The 23,740-nt window shown below is 24.7% G+C and overlaps 5 protein-coding genes across 8 annotated transcripts in view; 3 read left to right on the forward strand and 2 right to left on the reverse strand.

Annotated features, from left to right (window-relative positions):
* LOC122852241 (gamma-aminobutyric acid receptor alpha-like) overlaps positions 1–1,847 on the reverse strand; it is a 53,681-nt gene extending 51,834 nt beyond the window's left edge. The window contains exon 1 of the mRNA XM_044151928.1: positions 1,718–1,847. The gene's annotated coding sequence lies outside the window, so the exon portion shown is untranslated. The remainder of the gene's footprint in view (positions 1–1,717) is intronic.
* Positions 1,848–6,984: 5,137 nt separating this feature from the next.
* Positions 6,985–23,740, reverse strand: part of LOC122852250 (flotillin-2) — a 31,279-nt gene continuing 14,523 nt past the window's right edge. Inside the window, exons 1-9 of one of the 2 annotated variants that reach the window (XM_044151946.1) lie at positions 9,956–10,056; positions 9,572–9,868; positions 9,252–9,484; positions 9,051–9,170; positions 8,579–8,793; positions 8,314–8,497; positions 8,080–8,226; positions 7,958–7,983; positions 6,985–7,852 (exon numbers count right to left, since the gene is read on the reverse strand). In XM_044151946.1, coding sequence (XP_044007881.1) covers positions 7,819–7,852; positions 7,958–7,983; positions 8,080–8,226; positions 8,314–8,497; positions 8,579–8,793; positions 9,051–9,170; positions 9,252–9,484; positions 9,572–9,770 — 1,158 coding nt within the window. In that variant the 5' untranslated portion in view covers positions 9,771–9,868; positions 9,956–10,056 and the 3' untranslated portion in view covers positions 6,985–7,818. Of the gene's footprint in view, positions 7,853–7,957; positions 7,984–8,079; positions 8,227–8,313; positions 8,498–8,578; positions 8,794–9,050; positions 9,171–9,251; positions 9,485–9,571; positions 9,869–9,955; positions 10,057–23,740 lie in introns of those variants that run through there. The other variant, XM_044151945.1, reaches the window with a different exon arrangement.
* Positions 10,459–13,470, forward strand: LOC122852248 (glucose dehydrogenase [FAD, quinone]). Of its 2 annotated transcripts, none has more exons than XM_044151940.1 (5): positions 10,459–10,630; positions 11,210–11,420; positions 11,489–11,659; positions 11,735–12,019; positions 12,095–13,470. In XM_044151940.1, exons 2-5 carry the CDS (start codon positions 11,225–11,227, stop codon positions 13,303–13,305), a joined length of 1,863 nt encoding a protein of 620 aa, XP_044007875.1. In that variant the 5' UTR covers positions 10,459–10,630; positions 11,210–11,224; the 3' UTR covers positions 13,306–13,470. The 2 variants fall into 2 exon arrangements, with proteins under 2 accessions (XP_044007875.1, XP_044007877.1); XM_044151942.1 differs by lacking the exon at positions 10,459–10,630 and adding an exon at positions 10,797–11,091.
* On the forward strand, positions 14,071–17,513 carry LOC122852246 (glucose dehydrogenase [FAD, quinone]-like). Of its 2 annotated transcripts, none has more exons than XM_044151937.1 (4): positions 14,071–14,359; positions 15,421–15,626; positions 15,694–17,097; positions 17,164–17,513. In XM_044151937.1, exons 1-4 carry the CDS (start codon positions 14,291–14,293, stop codon positions 17,432–17,434), a joined length of 1,950 nt encoding a protein of 649 aa, XP_044007872.1. In that variant the 5' UTR covers positions 14,071–14,290; the 3' UTR covers positions 17,435–17,513. The 2 variants fall into 2 exon arrangements, with proteins under 2 accessions (XP_044007872.1, XP_044007873.1); XM_044151938.1 differs by lacking the exon at positions 14,071–14,359 and adding an exon at positions 15,089–15,306.
* Positions 18,355–23,732, forward strand: LOC122852247 (glucose dehydrogenase [FAD, quinone]). Its single transcript, XM_044151939.1, has 4 exons — positions 18,355–18,635; positions 19,325–20,175; positions 20,863–21,046; positions 21,807–23,732. The coding sequence occupies exons 2-4, from the start codon at positions 19,762–19,764 to the stop codon at positions 23,117–23,119; spliced, it is 1,911 nt and encodes a 636-aa protein (XP_044007874.1). The 5' UTR covers positions 18,355–18,635; positions 19,325–19,761; the 3' UTR covers positions 23,120–23,732.

Genomic DNA, 23,740 nt, shown 5'->3' on the forward strand with positions numbered 1-23,740 from the left:
GTAACTTTCAAAAAAGCTCATAGAAATTGCTAAATAATATACGCATAAATGTTTTTTTTTTTTATCATTACAAAATGTGTTTAAAATAAATAAAAAAAAAATATGTGATAAATTGATAAATCAAGTTGAATATACTGTCATAAAGTTTAAATAATTTAAAAAATGTGAAACAATATTATAATAAGTATGCAAGTTTTTCAAACTGGTGTGGGATATAACTTGAAAAAAAAAAGAAAAAAATTTCAATATTGTTTAGTAATTCCTATAGTATATATAGTTCTTTATTTTATAATTTTTTTTTTTTTCATGAAATATTTATCGTAGAAATACCTGACAAAATGATAATAAAATTAAAAAAAAAAAAAGTCATATCCATCTGCATTTGAAGGAGTGATTTTTTAAAATTATTAATTCACGCTTCTATTCAATACTATGATGAATTTTAAAAAGAAAACAAGCTCAATTGAAAAATCTATTTGTGAAAAAGATCAAAAAAAATAATCAAACATTTTTTTTCTTTAATTAAAAGTAATGCATCTTATTTGAATTTTTTTGAAAATACAAAACAAACGTATTGATAATCATTAATCATTATTAAAGAAAATAATTATTTGAAATTTTTATTACAATGTCTTATTTTCATTGTATCCATAAATTTTCATAATTATTATCAACAAAAAGAGCAAATATATTATATACAAAAAAAAAAAAAAAAAAAAGAAAATTAAAAAAGATAAAATTATATTTAAAAAAATGATGAAGAATCAAATGAGAGCAAAAATCAAATTAATATCGGTGCTCCAATTAATGACATTTAATTAAAAATTATTTTCGACAACTTACAAATGAATAAATGTGTATTTTATTTGCTACTATCAAAAAAAACAAAAATTTTCTATCATTAGCCAGTTATCAAGACCAGTAGATGAAAAAAAAAAAAAAAATTGTGAGTTAAAATTTATAAAGAGTCCGTATGTGGAAATAATAAATAAAAAAAATAATAATAATTTTAGATGTAATGATGAATGATCACAGATAAACGTGTAATAGTATTCAATATAATAATCATTGTTAGTGAATATCAATAACTGTACATTAACATTGTATATTTCTTGTAAATAGAATAACTTAATAATGGTACCAATTATATATAGATATATAATATAAATATGTGTATTAATTTTATTAAACAAACAGAAAGTTAGTGATGTAGTTTCTTTGTACATATAAATACTATCTTATCTTGCTGTAATATGAAAAATAAATAAAAAAAAAAAGATAAAAATTATAATAAAAATTTAAAAAAAAATCTAATTATTATTGTTTTTGATAATGTTATATTCTAATTTTCCATATAAAATCAATGAAGACCAATAAGAGCAAAAGAAAACAAAACAATAAGCAAAACTTTTATGTTTTTTTTCCATATACGAATGAAGAAATAATTTTGAAACTTTTATGTGATATGTGAGGCATCACAAGGATCATTGAATAAAAGAAATTATTACTGATCAACAACAGGTATTATTAATAATGTTGACATTTAAAAAAAAACAACAGATGAAAGGTTGTTCATACGAGAAACAAATACAAGTGGATGAAGAATTAAATTAAATATAAAAATTATAAATAAAAACTAATCAATACTAATTGATGAATTATTTCTTGAACTATCAAAGTTTTTTTTTTTGATAATTTATAGCAAATAAAAGCCTACCTTTTTGGCAGATGTGATTCAAATTTCCCAAGCGTCTTGCTGCCCATAATGATTTTTCACCAGCAACAGGTATTCACACACAATCACTACTTGTAACTTTAACACTACACTAAACTTTTTCACAACACCTGTAACAAAAAATAATAAACCAATTAATTATTAAATTGTTAATTAACTTGATAAAAATTACTATTAAAATTTAATATTTCATAAAATGTAATTATGTTATTTTTAATTGTTTTATTAATTCAAAATAAACGGGTGGTCGTCAGGTGTAAAAGAAAATCGTAAATTCGTTGTGGATAATGTACCTGTATATTTTGATAGCATGTTCTCTACTAGCTTTCATCAGTGGCAGTAAATTCTGGCTCAACACGACGAAGGAAAATAAATGTTGACAAAGAGAAACACACTCACAAATTGATACTCACTCGGATCGTCATATCACAATTTTAAATTGAGTATCGCGATTAATATTAAACATTGACTAAAGACAAATGTATATTTTTCTAATTTAATTAAAAACTATTTTAATTGATGTAACTGAAGTTAAAAGATAACTTGTATTGATACATTTGAAACATAAACACCAACAATATTTCATGCTATTGATTTTTTTAGCACAAAAAAATCAAAAACTATTGATAAAATATTATCACTGATACTCGATATTAGATAGGTCATGTAGTGTTTGAATTTTTAAAATTTGGTATTTTATAAAATTAATAACACTCGAGGATAGAGACAATAAAGAACATGCTTTTCATCATCAAGGATTCATCATTGTCGAAGCATAACATAAATACGATCTAATATCATTATTTTTTTTTAATGGTTCAAGTCAATTTAATAGTCTTGTTAGCTACTTTTTTAGTCATTATATAATACAACTAGTTCACGTACTATCACCGTAACAAAAAGGTATTTTTAAATTTAACTTGTGACTATTCATTATTAGAACTTTGACGCCAACGACAAATTCAATTTAATTATTTCAATAAAATCAAAACTAAGCAGAAAGTTTATTAGATTTTATTGAACTACAGTCTAATTATTGTCCCGATTAGCTTTGTAATATTAAATATCTATCATTTTTGATAACTACGTGTAAACTGTTTTTTAAACTCATTAAAAAAAAATTAATGTCAATAAAAATTCAATAAACGTCACGTGAATATATTGTAAATCATTAACAACAATAAGAACCGTTTCAATTTATTTATTTTTTGCTACAATGCCAGTGTGTATGTAAATTAAAATTTAGAATAATATTGTTAATAAATAAATAACAATCGAACAAAAAAAAATTGAATACACGGTCAAAATCGAGTCTCAGAGAGAACACTGGCAAAATCCAAACGACGCTTTGTTTGATAAATTTTTTAAATTATTATTAACGAGTAAAATTATTATCCGGCATAATTTAATTTAAAAAAAAATAAATAAATCAACTTTAAATCACTGTCCTTGAGCCATTAAAATAATGTAAAACTTTTTATTTATAAATTAAATTCACTTTATCAACAAAAGTCACAAACTAACCTCAAAATTTGTCTTTTTCTTTTTTTTATTATTTAATGATAAAAAACACGTCAATTATATTAAAATATGTAGAAAATAAATTAAAAATAATTTAATAACACAATATTTACTCACAATTCCGCCATATTGTGTCACAATGTTGTGACATTTTTTTTTTTTTTTTCTTTGTTCAGCTCTGTAATTGTAAATGTTAATATTTTTTCATCAAAATCATTGAAAATTGGCACTAACTCATTTCACAAGTCGTAAATAACGATTTTGTTAATAATTAAACATTAATTAATAGTTTTTTAGTTAGTTAAAACTGCTTTTGTTAAAATCCTTTGTCAACATCAAAGCCTTTGTCTCAAGCGTCGTCAACAATATCCATTTTTTGGGTAAAATAACTGACACCCGGCAATAATTTATCACTCACTAGATTAACAATAGATCAAGGAAACGATTTAGCACAAAAAAATAATTAATTAACGCAATTAAACTACTAAAATAAGTGAAAAATTACGACCGATATCGCGCGTGTGACTTGACTCTGAAAAAGCCAAGCGACAACTGCGCCACTAGGTGGCGACAATCTTAACTAAGTATTTCAGCCATTTTAGTTTTCACAAAATAAAAATAATAAATAAAAAAAAATAAATAAATAATTATAAATAAACTCACTGATCATTAAATTTAATTTATTATTATTATTTGCAAAAAAATTTATCCCAAAAAAAAAAAAAAGAAAGAAAAAAAAATCTCAACAAAAATTTTTAAATTAAATTAAAAAAAAAATTAAAAAAAATAATCACCTAAATAATTACCTATATAAATAAACGAACTAATTATTAAAATATAATAATAATGATAATTTGCTAAAAATTTTACACAAAAAAAAAAGTAGAAAAAAAAAATTAAACTAAATTTGAAAAAAAAAATAAACTAATTATTAATAAAAATAATAATAAAATAATTTAAATGTAAAAGAAAAAAATTTTAATAAATTATAAAATATAACACTGTTTTTAAGTTTTGTAAATTGGTTAAAAAAATTTAAAAAAATAACAAAAACGCGAATTCACTAACACAATAAAATAAATATTGACTTACGGAATGTCACCGAAGATAATCCGACGTCAAAACCAAAACATAGCAGTCCAAATTTACTCCAATCGGCAATTCTAGTCCTCGGTTTTGCTCGGTCCATGGATGCCTTGGCTCGGCTATACTCGGCGAATCCAAAAATCCTTTGCCAAATTGTGCCAAATCCAGCTGAGCAGCAAGCCAGCAAGCGCAGCAAGGAGTCCAGGCGGCAGTGGTCCAGGGGAGCAGTAGAAAAGATGTTGACGTGGTCAGGAACAGCGGCACAATGAAATTGTGCCGTTTGTGTCGCAATTTATATAAATTTAACCCACTCACGCTATTGGTCCTCTCAAGTGGACTTTAACAATCGACCAATCAGCGAAAACGCGTAAACTCAATCCCTTCCTTTTTTATTAATTTATCTATTTTATGTGAATTTATAAAATTGACAATATATTTTTTTAATGTTTATCATAACTTTTGACATATTTATTGTCAAAATATTAATAAACAATTATCATCAATATAATAAACAATATAAAATAATTATTATTGCGAAAAAATATCAATAAAATCAGATGAATTACTCATGGTAATAGCGATTTTGTTGAAATTATTTAACTCACGGCAAATCACAAGTTTAATTGTTTAAATAATTTAAAAATATTTCTACCTTGATTTATATGTTTATTTTTGTTAATTATGATAGATTATAACATGCTCTAACTAAAAAAAATAATAATAACATATATCATCAGAGAAATTAATTAATAATCGGCATTGAAGTGAAAAAAAAAAGTGACCGATTGTAACTCTTTATAATCAACTCGATCGAGTGAGTGAGCTCTCTACGGTACGCGCTCTCACATTGCTCAACACACACATTCACACAAATAAAATACATGGAACTTTTATTCTTAATTCAATTTAATGAATTAATTATTATTATCCATGTTATCTATAAAAAAATTAAATAATTAAATAGTATATTTGATGATCCATTTATTAAAAATATCCATTACTTTCTCATTGAATTCCATATTTTTTAAGCACAATTGATTGAAACATTATTATTCTACAGATAATACACACCTGATTTGCATTATTATATTTATTATTTAATTATGATTGATTTATCAACATTTTCATTATTATTTATTAACTTTTTTTATGATTCCAAATATATTTTTCGTTTTTTTTTTTTTTCAAAAATATCGATGCTCTATACAATACTAGATAACTGTAATGTTTCGACTTGTTGATCATTAAAACAATTCACCAAGTATGCGATAGACTATTTACTTATATATTTTTTAAATTTAAAAAATTCATTCTTGTTATTAATTTTTTTCATTTATCATTGAATAGTTTTTTTATCTCGCATGTGCTATAATTTATATATTGACATTTATCATCAACAATGTGTTATGAAAATATTGATTTACAATTTTTCTTTATTTAATTATTTCATTAATATTTTTTGCCTTTTTTCAAATTATTATTTATCATTGTATATTTATTTATTAATTCATTGGCAAGTGAGTTTTTTTTTTTTTTTTGTGTAAAAGTTTTAAACATAGATGAAAAAAGATTTTAGAAAAAATTAATATATAATTGTGTATTTTTCAATCGAAGCTGACAAATAATGGAAGAAAAATATTATGAAATTTTCACACCTGTTAACAACAAATTAATACTGAATAATTAAATAATAATTATAAAATCATTTATGTTTTTACACTCTGTTTTTTTATATTTAAAAATATTAATTTATGTTGTGCTGAAAATTGGCATTAGTGTGATAAATATATTATTTTATTTATTGTTAAATAATTGTACTTTATAAAATACTTTCGATAAAAATAAAAATAATTAAATTATGATATCAATGGCTGTTGAAATACTATGAAAAATGTTAATTAATTATTAATAATATTTTTACTTTATGAGATAATCAACCTCCAACACATATTTAATTAAAAATTCATAAATTAATATTTTTATTTTATTTAATTACTTAAATAATCAGCTTGTTGAATTCAATCAATCTTATAATAATGTTTTTTGTTTTGTTCGTGTATTATTTGATTTTTTTTCAATTAATTTGATTAAACATTGAATCAAATTTTTAATAATCGACATAGTTGTAGATATATTGAATGTAAAAATGGTGTTTTTTTTTTAACTTAAAAAAAAAAAACAAGAAAAACTTAAAGTAATTTTTACAATATATTATAATTTATTATTATAATAATTTGCAATTAAAAAAATGGAATATTACAAATTACTTTTGGACACATTAATTTTCTTTGTTTTTATTTTTATATTTTTTTTACTAGAATACGTGTTTATGAGTTTGTTTCTTTTTTTTTTTTTTAAATATCATTCGAGTATAAAAAAAAAAAAAAAAAAATAGAACAAAACTTAAGTTTAAGAGTAAAATATTTATTTGTACTAATGATAAAAATAAATTGGTTCATAGCATGGTTTATTTGAATAATTATTTATTTTTTTTTAATATCTTTTTACTTAAACCAATCAATTTTTTACTCAAAATGTATAGAAAATCTAGCAAATCACTTTCAACACGGAAAAATCAATTCACTCGATTATTAAAAAATCAACTCTCAAAACAAATTGCCTATTTTTAATTATCTAACAAGGCTGTAATTGATTTTAAAACGAAAAAAAAAAATTAAAGAAATATTCTCAATCGATAAAACTGTGCATTGGATCATCTAGTGTTATTTTCAAACGAGAAAAAAAAAAAAAGAAATAATAATTAAAAATTGTTTGATAATTAAGTGTAAATATGATTTTGTACTGTTTGTAATTCGCAGACGTACGAAAAAGGAAGATAAAGATTTAACAATACTATTTACTGGTAATGTCTTGTCTTAATTATCAATTTTATCTTCAACCTGATGTATCATATTTTAAACTCATTTTTAACATTTTCTTTTTTTCTCTTTCATACAAAAAAAAATATATATATTATGATGTTTTTCTATTTCAAAATTTAATTGGTCATCAAATTTTAAATGTTTTTTATTTTTAAATTTGGAAAATATTTATGCAATGATGGGATATTTATTTTTGAGATATTATTCTTTTTTTTTTTTCATCATTTTCTAAGCTTGAAAAATTGTTTTAAGGCTTTACTAACTAATGGTGAACACCATGGTCAAAAATAATATCTAATTATTTGTCTAATTAGGGACGGTTGATTAAATTTGAAAGTTTTATTAGCTCGAAAATGGATGAAGCAATAACATCAGCTTCGATTACTAACAGATAAAATTTTTTCTATTTTTTTTTTTTTTTTTGAAATTTATACAATTACTTTTGTAATGTATACTCATTATTATTATTATTTAAATGTCTTTTAGGATTTAATTAACACCAATTTGTAGTTAATTTTTTTCATAGGAAAAAAAAAAAAAATTAAGAAATGAAAAAAAAGTTTATGAAAAAGATGAAAATATATTTTCTTTTATTTATTTGATTAATTTACTGTTTCTTGTCATGTCACTGCAATAAAAAAAAGAAAAAAAAAGTATAAATAATTGTATTTAATTTATTATTAAAAATGATGGCTTAATAATTTTTATTAGCTCAAGATTTAATGAGTCTTACCTTGCTCCAGGAAGTTTTGATAAAACCTGTAAAAATATAAACATAATAAATTAATGAGACTGTTTGTTTGTTAATTATCTAAAAGATAATTTATTAGTATTTAAATTGATAATGTAATTTACCTTGGATATATCAACTCCAGTGAGTGCTTGAACAGCAGGAGGAAGTTGTCCAACAAGACGAGCAACATCGCCACTAATATTGTCATTAGCACCAAGTAAAACAATCTCATCTGTTCTTGCAAGTGGTGCAGAAACTTCAGCAGCAATCTAAATATTAAAAATAAATTCAAATTAAATAAATTAACACAATAATAAATTAACACAAAGTAAAAAACAAAAAAAACAATTAATTACCTTTGGCATTGCTTTGAGAGCAATACTGAGAATTGCTGCATCGTTATATTGTTTATAAACTTGAGCTTTAAGACGCATTCTTTCAGCATCAGCAATTCCAACCATTTCCATACTTTTAGCTTCTGCCTCACCAACCAATCGAATTTTTTCTGCTTCTGCTTTTGCATTTTCTACAGTTTGTGTTCTAAAAAAATTAAGATAATTTAATTTTTAATTCTGTTAATATCTCTTTTTTTTTTCAATTAAAAAGAAAATACAAACTTACTTTTTTCCTTCAGCAATACAACCAATTTTATAATGCTCAGCTTCAGCTGGTAAACGAACAGTACTTTCAAGTTCATGTTCTTTTCTGCAAATTTCTTGTTTTTCAACTTCAATTTGCTTGCGTCTTTCAACAACTTCAATTTGAATTTCCTCATTTCTTATTCTTTGTTTAATTTTTGCTGCTTGCAATTGGTAGGCTAATTGTGCTTCAGCTTTCTATAAAATACAAATTTATTTATTTAATATATATTTTATTAAATAAACTAACTAAAATTACTTTCACTCATGAATTTATCTTGAACTTGTGTTTACTTGCGAAATTATTACGTATGTTTTTAAATAAATTTGAACATGTTAACTTTATACGTGACGTGTATTTCATTTGAAAAAAAAACTTTCGTTTATAATATTCTTATCGCATATAAATATAGCTTTCAACATTGTTTAAAATAAAATACAAATATTTAACTTACAGCTGTATTGACTTCCTGATCAAAATTTGCTTTTTGTAATTGATAAAGTCTTGCATTGTCTTCAATTTTTGTATCAGTATTATACTTGGTATCCATTGCAGCTTTTTCACATTCAGCTTCCTGTTAATAATATATTAAATATTAAATATTTAACTTATTAATATGAAAAAAAAACAAAATGAATATTATTATAATTTATACCCTAATTCCAGCATCACGATTTGCTTCAGCAACTCCAACATCAGCATCACGTTTAACAGCAGCAGTTTGTGCTTTACCAAGTGATGCAAGATACTGTACATTATCATAAACATCCTTGATAGTAAATGACAAAATTTCAATACCCATACGACCAACATCTGGAGCAGCAACTTCACGTACTAAATTTGCAAATTGATCACGATCTTTGTATACTTCTTCAACTGACAATGTTCCTAAAAAAATACAGAAAAAAAAAACAAATTTATGAATTATAATTAAAAAAAAATAATATCATCTAAAATAATGATTCCAAAACATACCTAAAATTGCTCTAAGATGACCTTCAAGTGTTGATAATATTGTTGATTTAATTTCTTTAACATTTTTGCCAAGAAATTGTTCACTAGCTGTGTGTAATAATTCATCAGCTTTCATTATTTTACACTGAGCAACACCAGTTACAGTTAATGGTACACCATGAGCTGTTTCAACACTTTCGCATACTGGATTAAGTGTCATTACTTCCAATGACAAACGTTGAACATCAGTAACAAACCACCAACAAAATGCATAACCTCCAACAATTGTTTTCTTTTTTGATGAACCACAGCATCCTCCTAAAATCATCAAAAATAAATACATATATTAGTTTATAGTTGATTTCTTTTTAATCAAAATTTTATTGCATCAAAAAATATATATACGTGAATTATTTTTTTAATTTAGATGTATACGTGACAGTGAACACGTTAGAAAAGAGTGAACGTTAAGTCTGTCATCTGTACGTTGATTAAAACTAGGTCAAGTACTGTAAAAAGAAATCTACCGCAAAAATTTTTTAAATTACAGGATCATTGCTTTTTTTGATGATGTATATAATTTTATATAATAAAACATTGACATCAAAAATAATTATCAAATACTTTTTTTTATTTACCAACATCTTTTGTGGTTTTTTTTTATTCTTTTTTTTAAATGAAATTTTGTAAATTATAAGTTACTAAATTTTATGTTAAAAATTATTACGTTTGAGATGTTTTTTTCTTATATTTTTTTCAACAAGAAAATTTTGAAAATCATGGTCATAAATATTTTTAAGGATGAGACCGGTTTTTCCTGTCTGACGCGATAACCGCTACAGTAAAGAACACGTAAGAAGAAGAATAATAATTTTAAGGAGTGAAAAGAGAGGCGGAAAAGATGTTTATAAATGTAGTGGGATGCCAATGACCCGTTATACAAAACTCCACGTTTTACCAGTAGATATTTGTCAATCGTTGATTCTAGAAGGTCATGGTTTTCCATAAAAATTCAAAACAAATACTAAATTTTTTAAAAATTTATTAATAATAAAATTATTGTGTTGGCTATTAATAAAGGTTGGTTAAATTTAATTTGAATTTTCATTAATAAAAATCATTAATATTAGATTAAAATTTCATTAAAATTATTATTTTTTTTGGTGACTCATATACTTTCTACTAATTTATCAGCTATTTGTTTATAAACTAATTAATAAATAAAAATAATTAATTAAATAAAATGTGATACGTGGATGGATCCACGATATAACCAGTGACTAATATAATTACTTAATCGATTGAAAGTTTTATATATACAAATATAAATGACAATTTATATTCAATAAGCATTTTTAAAAATAGCGGTTAACTGAGCACTCCATACTCAAAATACTGTCCTCATATATGCATCAATATTATTGTAGGGATTTGTGAAGACATCACTGTGTATTTAGTCCAGTTGATTGTCAATTCTCGTGGAAGACGATCAACTATTTTCGAGTGTAGTAGTTATATATTAAATTCATCAAAATAATCAAGTAATAATAATTTACAAAAAACATGTTTCATTTTTTTTTTTTAAATACATAACGGTTATATTTTTAATCATTAATTTATTACTGTTTTTTTTTTTTAAATATTATTTTCATTTTGCAGATAAATTGAGGTACCATGGGTGTTGAATCGACAATTGCAAATGCCCTTGGTAGTGCGTCTGGTAGTTTGGGATGGTTTTTTCCAGCATTGGCAATGGCCCTGGCATATTTTCAGTATGACATTATGGATAAAGAATCACAACCAATTGACATGCCTTCAGAGCTATTACATCCAACATATGATTTTATTGTTGTTGGTGCTGGTTCAGCAGGTAAATGATAATTCAATCAATAATTAAAATATAAAATGTATTTATTTTTTGATTGTTTTGTTTTTAAGGAGCTGTTGTTGCAAGTAGATTATCAGAAATTGGAAATTGGAATGTATTATTACTGGAAGCTGGAGGTGATGAAACGGAAATATCTGATGTTCCATTGTTAGCTGGATATTTGCAGCTAACAAAACTTGATTGGAAATATAAAACTGAGCCTCAAGGAGATGCATGTCTAGGTAAATATTATAATAGCCATGATGATGATGATGATTTGGATGTCTGTTATGGTTTTTTTTCAAATGAAATTTTAGCAATGGAAGGAGCTCGTTGTAATTGGCCACGAGGAAAAGTATTAGGTGGATCTAGTGTATTAAATTACATGCTTTATTTACGTGGAAATAGAAGAGATTATGATATTTGGGAACAACAAGGTAATCCAGGATGGAGTTCAAAAGATGCTTTGTATTATTTTAAAAAATCAGAAGACAATCAAAATCCATATTTGACAAATACAATTTATCATTCATCTGGTGGATATCTTACAGTACAAGAAGCACCATGGAGAACACCATTGGCTACGGCATTTGTTGAAGCAGGTAATTAATTTAAAAATAAATAAACTAAAAAATATTTTTAAAGTAAATAAATTCATAATAATTTAAATTACACAGGTCAAGAAATGGGCTATGAAATTCGTGATATTAATGGTGCCTATCAATCTGGTTTCATGATTGCTCAAGGTACAGTACGTGGTGGAAGTCGTTGTTCAACATCAAAAGCTTTTCTTCGTCCAGCAAGATTACGTCAAAATCTTCATGTAGCATTAAATGCACAAGTAACAAAAATATTAATTGATCCAATAACTAAAAGAGCATATGGCATTGAAATGATACGTCAAGATAAAATGTATCGTATTAGAGCTAGAAAAGAAGTTATATTATCTGGTGGATCAGTTAATTCACCACAGCTATTAATGTTATCTGGTATTGGACCAAAAGAACATCTTAAACAACATGGTATACCAGTTATTGTTGATTCAGCTGTTGGTGAAAATTTACAAGATCATGTTGGTCTTGGTGGTTTAACATTTATGGTTAATCAACCAATATCAATGGTAGAAAGTCGTCTTCATAGTGTATCAGCAGTTATGCGTTATGCTGTATTTGGTGATGGACCATTAACTGTACTTGGTGGTGTTGAAGGATTAGCATTTGTTAATACAAAATATGTTAATGCATCTGATGATTTTCCAGATATTGAATTACATTTTATATCTGGTTCAACAAATTCAGATGGTGGAAGACAAATAAGAAAAGTACATGGATTAACACAAAAATTTTATGACAGTGTATTTGGACCAATTAATAATAAAGATAGTTGGAGTGTTATACCAATGCTTTTACGACCAAAAAGTAAAGGTCTCATTAGATTAAGAAGTAAAAATCCATTTGAACCACCATTAATATATCCAAATTATTTTAAAGAACCAGAAGATATTGCAACATTAATTGAAGGTGTTAAAATAAGTGTTGCATTAAGTAGAACAGCATCATTTAAAAAATATGGAAGTGAATTAAATCCATCACCATTTCCAGGATGTAAACATATTTCTTTATATACAGATTTATATTGGGAATGTATGATTAGACATTATTCAGCAACAATTTATCATCCAGTTGGTACATGTAAAATGGGACCAAGTTGGGATCCAGAAGCTGTTGTTGATCCACAATTGCGAGTTTATGGTGTCAATGGTTTACGTGTTATTGATGGATCAATAATGCCAAATTTAGTATCAGGTAATACTAATGCTCCAATTATTATGATTGGAGAAAAAGGCTCAGACATGATTAAAGAATTTTGGTTAAAACAAAATGCATAATTTTATTTTTTTAACCAAATATTATTTTGACGTTGATCGTCTGATATTTTTTTAATTAATAATCATGTATAATGTATCCACTAAATGGACAAACTAAATTAATTTTTTTTTTATACAAAATAGACTGAAACTTAAATATAATTATATATTGTACATTGTATACGTACTGACTATCTTTACAATATTTATTCAAGAATTTTGTATCTATTATATATATATATATATATTTTTTTTTTGTATAAAAATAATCAAAAAATTGTAAATAAATTTCAATATATCTTGAATTAATTTGTGTTTTGAAATTTAATTTTTATATTACCATATTAAATTAATTATCATAAAAGTATGATTAAATTCGATCTTTAAATAATCATCATCATATAATCACTCTTTTCTTTTTTTTTTTCCTCAACTAAAATTCCATATAATAATATAAAATTATAGATAGAAAAATAATAGAATTAAGGATAATTTTTAATACAGAAAAAAAAAGTTTAAACAAGATGTGGCACGTGGATGATTATTTAGAGTCACAAAGAGGACGATCAACGGCAATATCAGCAAAGAAAGTTGACCAATTTTTGCTGATTTCGTTTCTCATTCTTTGTTGATACCCAAGTTTTTAAAATTTATATATAGTAAGTATATATATAAAATACATCTAACAAATATATATGTATATATAAAAATTGTGGCGAAGGGAATGGGATGTAGTACAAACGTGGAGATCATGATGACCAGCGACATCGTCGAGTCCGCACAGTATATGGAAAGTTATCATCAGCTTTTTGATAAGTTTCGGTTATACCAGATATGTTGCATCCGTTAATGACATAGTCTGCTCTCAGTGACAACGTATTCAACCCCTCCAAAAGTGATAATGAATCACAACTCACAGTGAGATTCTTGACTCTGAATATGGTATCGTTGTAACATTAATATCTTTTCTAGCTACATTATCACAGATCCACGTGTATTTAACGATATGGTGACACGTAAAATATTTTGTCTTTTTCTGGTCAGTGCTGCCGCTGTTGCTCATTATCAAAATTGGGTAAGAACAAGTTTTTTATTTTTTATTTGTTTAAATGTTAATGAAAAACAATTAAAAAAATTGTTGGTTTTTTAAAAAAAAAAAGTGTTCAAGGATTATTGACAAAAGTGTGTTCATATATTGGAAATTATAATTTTTTATTTTTTTTTTGAATTAAATATTTATAGTTTATTAATTTTTTAATTATAATTTATTATTATCATTTCGTCATTTCCGTTTAGTTATGATCATTTGACAGAAAGTTCAATGACATCGAAATGTCAATTTTTTCCATTTTTCCCGGATAAATAATAAATAAAAAAAATTATAATTTAAAAAGTATTTTTCATGAAAAGTATATAGGAAATAAAGCAAGCTATACGTCATGACCTTGAAATAAAATAAAATTCAATTTAAATTATGTACATCTTGGGGCCAATAAAATAAAATAATACCTAAACTCATCAAACACATCTTATTTACATAAACCATATCTAGTTTGAGATTATACTGCTCAACGATGTATTGAAATAATATATTTTTTTATTCAAATAACATATCTATAGCTGGAATTTTCGTTTATCTTTATTGATCAACATTTACAAAAAATTAAGAAGCTCAAAAGCTTTGAATAAATTATCTGTAATTTTATTTTTATATATAAATTTACTATTTTATTTGTTTGAGAAAAAAAAAAAAGAGGGGCTTTCGAAATACAACAAGGTTGTTAATTTTTTATTATAAAAAATTTATTTGAATTTTGATTGTTATTAACAAAGGTCTTCTTTTTAAATTTTTCTTTGTATTCCTTAAATATGAATAATTATTCAATGCGGGTATAATCATATATGTCAAGGCAACAGTAAAAAAAATTGTTGATATTTAAAAAGTAGTCCAAGATTTATTCAGATCAGTTTTCAAACGAATTTTGATTCTTCAACATGAATTTAAGTGAAATACATTACGATGTATGTAATAAATATAAATTAATAACAAGCTGATTTTTTTTTTCATTGTTTAACAAAAAAAAAAAAACGTACTTTAATATTGAAAAATAATTTTATATTTGGATTTTTTATTAGATGCCAGAGATGAGTAGCTCATTGGCTTGTGATATGATGAATAGAAATGGGCATCAGTGTCATTTTCAAGACACCAGATTTATAGAAAGTACATGTAAAAATTTTTCTGCATTTATGTTAATGCTACAAACGACAATGATGGCTAGTTGTGAAATATCTGATTCTTGTCGAAGAGCTGAAACTAATGATATTGATGAAAATGAAAAGTAAGATTGAAAAAAAATAATAAATAATTATTAAAAAGTATTAAATATTATTTAATTATTTTGATAGATTTGATTTTATAATTGTCGGAGCTGGTGTAGCAGGACCAGTAATTGCTCGTCGTTTAGCTGATCGAGAACCTTGGTGGAAAGTATTATTAATTGAAGCTGGACCATCAGAACCAACAATGACATCTTTTCCTGGTTTTGCATTTAATGCAGTTAATTCAAGTCTTGATTGGAATTATAAAACAGAACCTACACAACCACATCCAACAGCATGTTTAGAAACAAATGGAATATGTACTTGGCCACGTGGAAAAATGATTTCTGGTACTGGTGGGCTATATGGAATGATGTATGTAAGAGGACATCCAGAAATTTATAATCGTTGGTCACAAAATGGCAATACAGGTTGGTCATATGATGAAATTGAACATTATTTTGATCGTGCAGAAAATACAGAATATCCTGGTATGACATCAGAATCAAATTTTTCAAGAACAAATGGAGATGGATTATTGAAAATTAATTATTTTAATTATCGACCACCATTTACAAAATATTTATTAAATGCAGCTGCTGAATTGGGCTATAAAACTTCTGGTTTAAAAGGAAATAAACAAACTGGTTTTATGATTGCACCAATGATAACAGAAGGTGGACAAAGAGGTACAACATCACGTTTTTATTTACGTCCAATTGCACATAAAAAACATCTTAAAATTCTTAAAAATGCATATGTTACAAAACTTATTAAATGTCAATGGGATGATAGTGTTATTGGTGTTGAATTAATTGATAATAAAGGAATTAAAAAAATTATAAAAGCTGATAAAGAAGTTATATTAACTGCTGGAGCAATTGGATCAGCACGGATTCTATTATCATCTGGTATTGGTCCAAAAAATGATTTAGAAAAATTAGGAATAACAGTATGGAAAAATCTTCCAGTTGGTAAAAATTTACATAATCATGTATCTGTTGGAATTAAAATGAGTATTAATGATTCATACTATGAAACAATTACAAAAAAATCAGTAAAAGAATATATTGCTGATCGTTCAGGACCATTAGCAAGTACAGGATTAACACAAGTAACAGCATTTTTAGAAAGTAATTATACAACACCAGGAGTACCAGATATACAAGTATTTTTTGATGGTTTTAGTTCAACATGTCCAAAGCTTGGTCTTGAAAAAGAATGTCATAATGGACAAGTTGGAATATGTCCAATGAGACGTGAAATTGTTGCACGACCAACAACTGTTATTGTTAAATCAAAAGGTTTATTAAAATTACGATCAAATAATCCACTTGAACCACCACTTATTTATCCAAATTATTTTACTGATGAACAAGATTTAAAAGTTTTACTTGAGGGAATTAAAAAAGTTATACAATTAACAAAAACAGCAAGTATGAAAGCTTGGGATTTAAGATTAGAGACTCCAACAGTTCCACAATGTTCAAAGTAATCATTATTATTATTTTTTTTTATGGATAATAATTAATTTAATATGATTTTTTTTTTTTTCAGTCATTATTTTGGATCTGATGCATATTGGCATTGTCTAATTCGTGTACAAACTGGTCCAGAAAATCATCAATCTGGTACTTGTAAAATGGGACCAGAATTTGAATCAGATTCTGTAGTTGATCCAAAACTTCGAGTTATTGGAGTTTCGAAATTACGTGTAGCTGATGCTAGTATTTTTCCTTCTGTACCAAATTCAAATCCAACTGCTGCTATTGTTATGGTTGCTGAAAAAGCATCTGATATGATTATGAAAACATGGAAGGGAATGTAAAAATAATATGTTGATTGTTTAAATAGAAAATAAAAAAAAATCTTTAGGATAGTCATCGTCAGCAAGTGATATTAGACTATATATAAAGGTCAATAAGTTTTTGACTGTCTACCCGAAAAATACAACCACAACAACAACAGCTTCTTTATAAAGGATTTTCGAATGAATAAAAAAAATGCTACATCATTATTTATGAGTATTCATTAAAGCTCAAAAACATAATCATACATTGAAAAAAAAAAAAATAAGAAGAAAGTGTTATACAAAATTAGAGAAATTAATTTTTATCGATAAAACTGCATGTCAGTTGTATTGATAGCCATATTTCGTTAGACAATCACATGTTAATTATTAATAATATTTATTGCTTTTATTCATAATATATATATATTGTTCAATTAATTAGTTTTGCAAAACAAAATAAAATATTCATAGTTGCCACACCGAGAGAAATTTAATTTTAATTTTTTCTTTTTATTATTAATTTAAAGTGTCAAATTTTTTAAACTATTATTAATGATATTCAGAATTTTCACTCTGATTAGATACCAATTGGAAAGAGGCTTATATCCAAGCATAATCAACACAATATAAAATAACAATTTTGACCGAGATTTCTATCTGAGACATTGAATTGTAGAAAAATTAATCGACTAGTGAAAGATACAAATTCTCATGTCAGTTTGATTGTTGAAAACAATAATAATATATTTTTATTAACAACAACAACAACACAATGAATTTTTTCATTTATTAAAATATTTAAAAATTATTCTCAACAAAGTTATTAACATATATTTATTTATTTTACTAATCACGTAGAAAAATTAAAAAAAAAAAAAAGAAATTAAAGAATGTTTTAATGAAAAAAGTACAACTACGAATAAAATAATATAAAATATAACACGTCAATATTTAAATAATGCCAAAATGTAAAAAAAAAAAAAAAGGACAAAGTAACATTCTAAGTTTAAATTCCGGTGTTCATCATGAGGACTCAGTGGTAGGAGAAAAGTCTGCATGACGTTGGCAACATAAATACTTTGGCTCTCAGTCATTCGCTTTCACTCTGACTTATATTATCTGGGCGGCAATCGTTTATTCAAAAGGCCAAAACCATGTGCTTTATTGTCATTCGAATATATCATTGCAAATATATATGAGTATTATCAAATAAACAAGTAAATTTTCTTTCAAATAAGTAAGTAATTATTAAACTAATAAATTAAACTTTTTATTATTGTTTATTATTGTCATTTATTTATTTTTTATTTGATTTAATTATTTTCAAATAGTTACGACAGTGTTAAACAATTTAAATGACATTATTTATATCATTTGATGTCGTTTTTAAGTATTTTAATTATTCATGAATGATATCTAATCTATAATTTATGAGCTCATGACATTAAAAGAAAAATAGTCGTGTCTTTCATGTATATACGAAAATTTTATTAGGTATTTTAAAAGAAAAAAGAAAAAAAAACTATAGCTATTTTACATAAATCCAGGATGGGCCAGTAAATTCTAGAAAATAGAATTTTAAAATACAAAAATGTGTGATATCTAAAGAATCAACAAATTGTAATATGTTTTTAAAAAAAAGGTTCAACATGTTTTTTAAAAATAAATACTTTTACTTTTATTTAAAAAATTTCAATATATATAAATCTTAACAAGAACGATTCATACTTGACTAGTCAATTTGTCTTTCTATCTATTAAAAATTGACTTTTAATTTCATAAAAATCGAATGAAAAAAAAAAATAAATAAATTAAGAAATAAATTAAAAAAATAAAAAAACATCTATAACGTAAAATAAATAGGATATTAAATTGCGACAGTAACGGCTTTTGCAAACTGTCGATTTCATAATATTAAATTCTCAGTTACAGGAGGGGAATTTATTTTCAGGAGTCTATTAAAATGTGAGAAGGGCGTCAGTACAAGACAGTCATCCAGCTTGTAAACACTAAAGAAAATTAAAAAATTTCATTGTCAAAAATAATGATCTATCCTTGAAATTGAAGACAATAAAATGAAGATTAAAAATATTATAAAATCAATTAATAAAGTGAATGATTATCAAGTGATTAGATAAAAATAAAAAAAATAAAGTTGACAGGGGGTAATAGTGCAAAACGCTTATATATTTTGCAATATATTATGTTGCAGACAGTAGTACTAATAAAAAAATAAAAAAAAAATGTGACCTAAATACTCGATGTATTGCAGAATGAGTATGTTAGTGTTTGACTGATGAAAAGGAAAGTTATCAAATTGCTCTTTAAATAAAAAAGTTGAAAAAAAAAAAAAGTTAATTTAAATGGCGATTATTTTGGCAGCAATAACAACAACAATTAAAGCAGCTGGTTTGCTTATTGGTATTGGTAAATTAACAATATTACCAATATTAATTGTTGCAATGGCATATTTTAATTATGATTTAATGGATCCAGAAAATCATCCACATGTTACTAAAAATTTATATACTGAATATGATTTTATTGTTATTGGTGGTGGTTCAGCTGGTAGTGTTGTTGCAAATAGATTAAGTGAAATTAAAGAATGGAATGTATTATTATTAGAAGCTGGTGGTCATGAAACTGAAATAACAGATGTACCAATGCTATCACTTTATTTGCATAAAAGTAAAATTGATTGGAAATATAGAACTCAACCACAAAATTCAGCTTGTCAAGCTATGATTGATAAACGATGTTGTTGGACAAGAGGAAAGGTAATAAAAAAAAATTTATATTATTTAAAATTAATAGTATCAAAAGTAGTAGTAGTTGATATTTTTTAAATAAAATATCATGTTCATCATGTGAATCAAGTGAAAGCATGTATTATAATTTTTTGGGTGCTTGCCAACATGACAACCGGTTTAAAACAATTTGAAAATAACAAAATAAATTTATATATATTAAACTTTCAAAGAATAAAATTAATATAAATATTAATTTAAATATTATAAATAGGCTATTACAATTGTATCAAATGATACGTGCATAATTGATAATCATGATGAAGTAACTTGATGAAAGTTCACCGTTTGTAATAGACATGAACGATTATTACGTTGTGTAAACAGTTTGAAAAAAAAAATTAATAATAATTTAATAAAAATTAATATACTCTTGAAATTATAAAGAGTTTTTTTTTATTATTTTTTTGCTGTTTATTGTGGTTCCAAAGTCACTAGTTTCTAGGCATTGTATTAGATAAAAGTATATTATGCAATATACCTGTTCTAGTATTTTCACACGCAGTAATTGAACTTGCTCTCTCAATGTCATGCTTGTCGAATGCATAAACTACTTTTATATTAAATTTATTTATTAATTCCTTTCTCTTTTATTTATTTGTATTTGTATTTATATGTGTGTTAATTTATTAAATTAATAACAAGTAAAATTTTTAGGTTTTAGGTGGTTCAAGTGTGCTAAATACAATGCTCTATATTCGTGGTAATCGTAGAGATTTTGATCAATGGGAAAGTTTTGGTAATCCAGGCTGGAGTTTTGATGATGTTTTGCCGTATTTTAAAAAATCAGAAGATCAAAGAAATCCATATCTTGCTCGTGACAAGAGATATCACAGTACAGGTAATGTTAATTTTTTTTTAATTTTATAAATAGACTTGTTAATTATTCTTTTCATTATATTAAAAAATTATTATTGGCATTTATTAAACATCATGATGATGACAACTTGTGATAAGATAAAATTTAAATGTTTATAATGGGGAAAAGATTACAGTGACATTTCGTGCTGAAAATAATTTTATATAAAATTAGGAAGAATAATACTGCATGTAATTAACGAATTTAAAAAATATATTTCAACATTTTGTAATACGTTATGGCACACACACACAACAACAACTTGTTATCTTTAATTTTCAAAGAACTTTGATCATTCATATATATAAAAAAAAAAAAACTCTCGAAAGTTGTTTTAAAAAAAAAGAAAAAAATGAATTAAATATTGAGAAATTCAATAAAATCCAGAAGCAAATGAGCATCGTTTTTTTTTTTTTATTTATTATTTAATAATAAATGGATTTAATATGCGGAAATCAAATCTTACATTGATACCACACACACGCGAGTATTTTAATTGGGAATATATTAACATGATTTTAATAGTTTTGGCCGACTTTTAATAAATTTTTTCATTAATTAACTAATAATTTTTATATACAAATTAATATTATTATTATTATTAGATAATTGATTATTAATCGTTAAAAAATTCTGTTTGATATTTAATTTAGAAATTTTTGTCATCTTGTAAATGATGATAATAAATTTTTTATAATTTTATTTAAATAAAAAAAATTGTAAATTGTTTTCTATTTTTAAGGAGGATATTTAACAATTCAAGATGCACCATACAATACACCATTGGGTGTTGCATTTGTACAAGCTGGTGAAGAAATGGGCTATGATATTGTTGATGTTAATGGTGATCAACAAACTGGTTTTGGTTTTTGGCAATTTACAATGCGACGTGGTACAAGATGTAGTGCTGCAAAAGCATTTATTCGTCCAATTCATCAACGTAAAAATTTTCATTTATCATTATGGAGTCATGTAACACGTATACTAATTGATCCATTAACAAAAAGAGCTAATGGTGTACAATTTATAAGAGACAATCGTTTACATACAGTATATGCAAAAAAAGAAGTTATATTATCTGGTGGTGCTATTAATTCACCACAGTTATTAATGTTATCTGGTATTGGTGATGCAAAACATTTAAATGATGTTGGTATTAATACAATACAACATCTACCTGGTGTTGGACAAAATTTACAAGATCATATTGCTGTTGGTGGTATTGCATTTTTAATTGATTATCCAGTATCAATTGTTATGAATAGATTAGTTAATGTTAATTCAGTATTAAGATATACAATAACAGAAGATGGACCATTAACATCAAGTGTTGGTCTTGAAGCTGTTGCATTTATATCAACAAAATATGCTAATAAAACAGATGATTGGCCTGATATTGAATTTATGATAACATCAACATCAACAAATTCTGATGGTGGTACACAAGCTAAAAATGCACATGGTTTAACTGATGAATTTTATAATGAAATATTTAGTGAAATAAATAATCGTGATGTTTTTGGTGTATTTCCAATGATGCTAAGACCAAAATCAAAAGGTTTTATAAAATTAAAAACAAAAAATCCACTTGATTATCCATTAATGTATCATAATTATTTAACACATCAAGATGATGTTAATGTTCTTAGAGAGGGTGTTAAAGCAGCAATTGCATTTGGTGAAACAGCAACAATGAAAAGATTTGGTGCACGTTTTCATAATAAACCACTTCCAAATTGTAAACATTTACCACTTTATACTGATGATTATTGGAATTGTGTTATTAGACAATATACAATGACTATTTATCATATGAGTTGTACAGCTAAAATGGGACCAATAAGTGATCCAATGGCTGTTGTTGATCATCAATTAAAGGTACATGGTATTAATGGTTTAAGAGTTATTGATGCTTCTATTATGCCAACAATAACAAATGGTAATATCAATGCACCAGTTATTATGATTGGAGAAAAAGGATCAGACATGATCAAAGATCAATGGTTAAAACGTTTCAAAAGAAGTCATTCAAATACAACTTCTGGTGCTTCGTGAAATTATAAATAAATAATTTAATGGAATTTTTATTTTCAAATCAAAACAAATGTAAAATAGTAGACTTAAATTTATAGTACTTTAATAAATAATAATCAGGTAATTTTTGAATAATTGAATAATAAAAAAATAGTTAAAATATTTTTATATTATATAAATATACCGCAGCTATAATTTACTACAGACAACATTACCGAGAAAAATAATCAAATAAACTCAAAAACTAATCATATATTATTATTTATGTAAAAATATTTTTCTCATAGAAAAATATATAGTATATTTTAAAGTTAATTTAAATAACTCAGTTAGGTTTTTTGAGTTATTCAAATGAATGGAAATTTATTAAAAATAATTATAGACATCTATTGAATGAATGAGACAAAAAATAATATTCAGGAAAACCTTGTCAAAATAAAATGATGTGCATTTTATTTATTTTTTTTTTAATATCTTGTGTCACAACGAAAAGCCATAGCTTTATAAATAGAAAAAACAAAATATTACACAATCCAAACTGATAGTCATAATATTATTGCCAATATATATTTTTTTAATTTAAAAATACAAAAAAAAGAAAAAAAAAATCAACAAAAAAAAGATTTAGTAAGAGCCAAATTC

This window comes from Aphidius gifuensis, linkage group LG3 (assembly GCF_014905175.1).
Source record: "Aphidius gifuensis isolate YNYX2018 linkage group LG3, ASM1490517v1, whole genome shotgun sequence".
Taxonomy (NCBI): domain Eukaryota; kingdom Metazoa; phylum Arthropoda; class Insecta; order Hymenoptera; family Braconidae; genus Aphidius; species Aphidius gifuensis.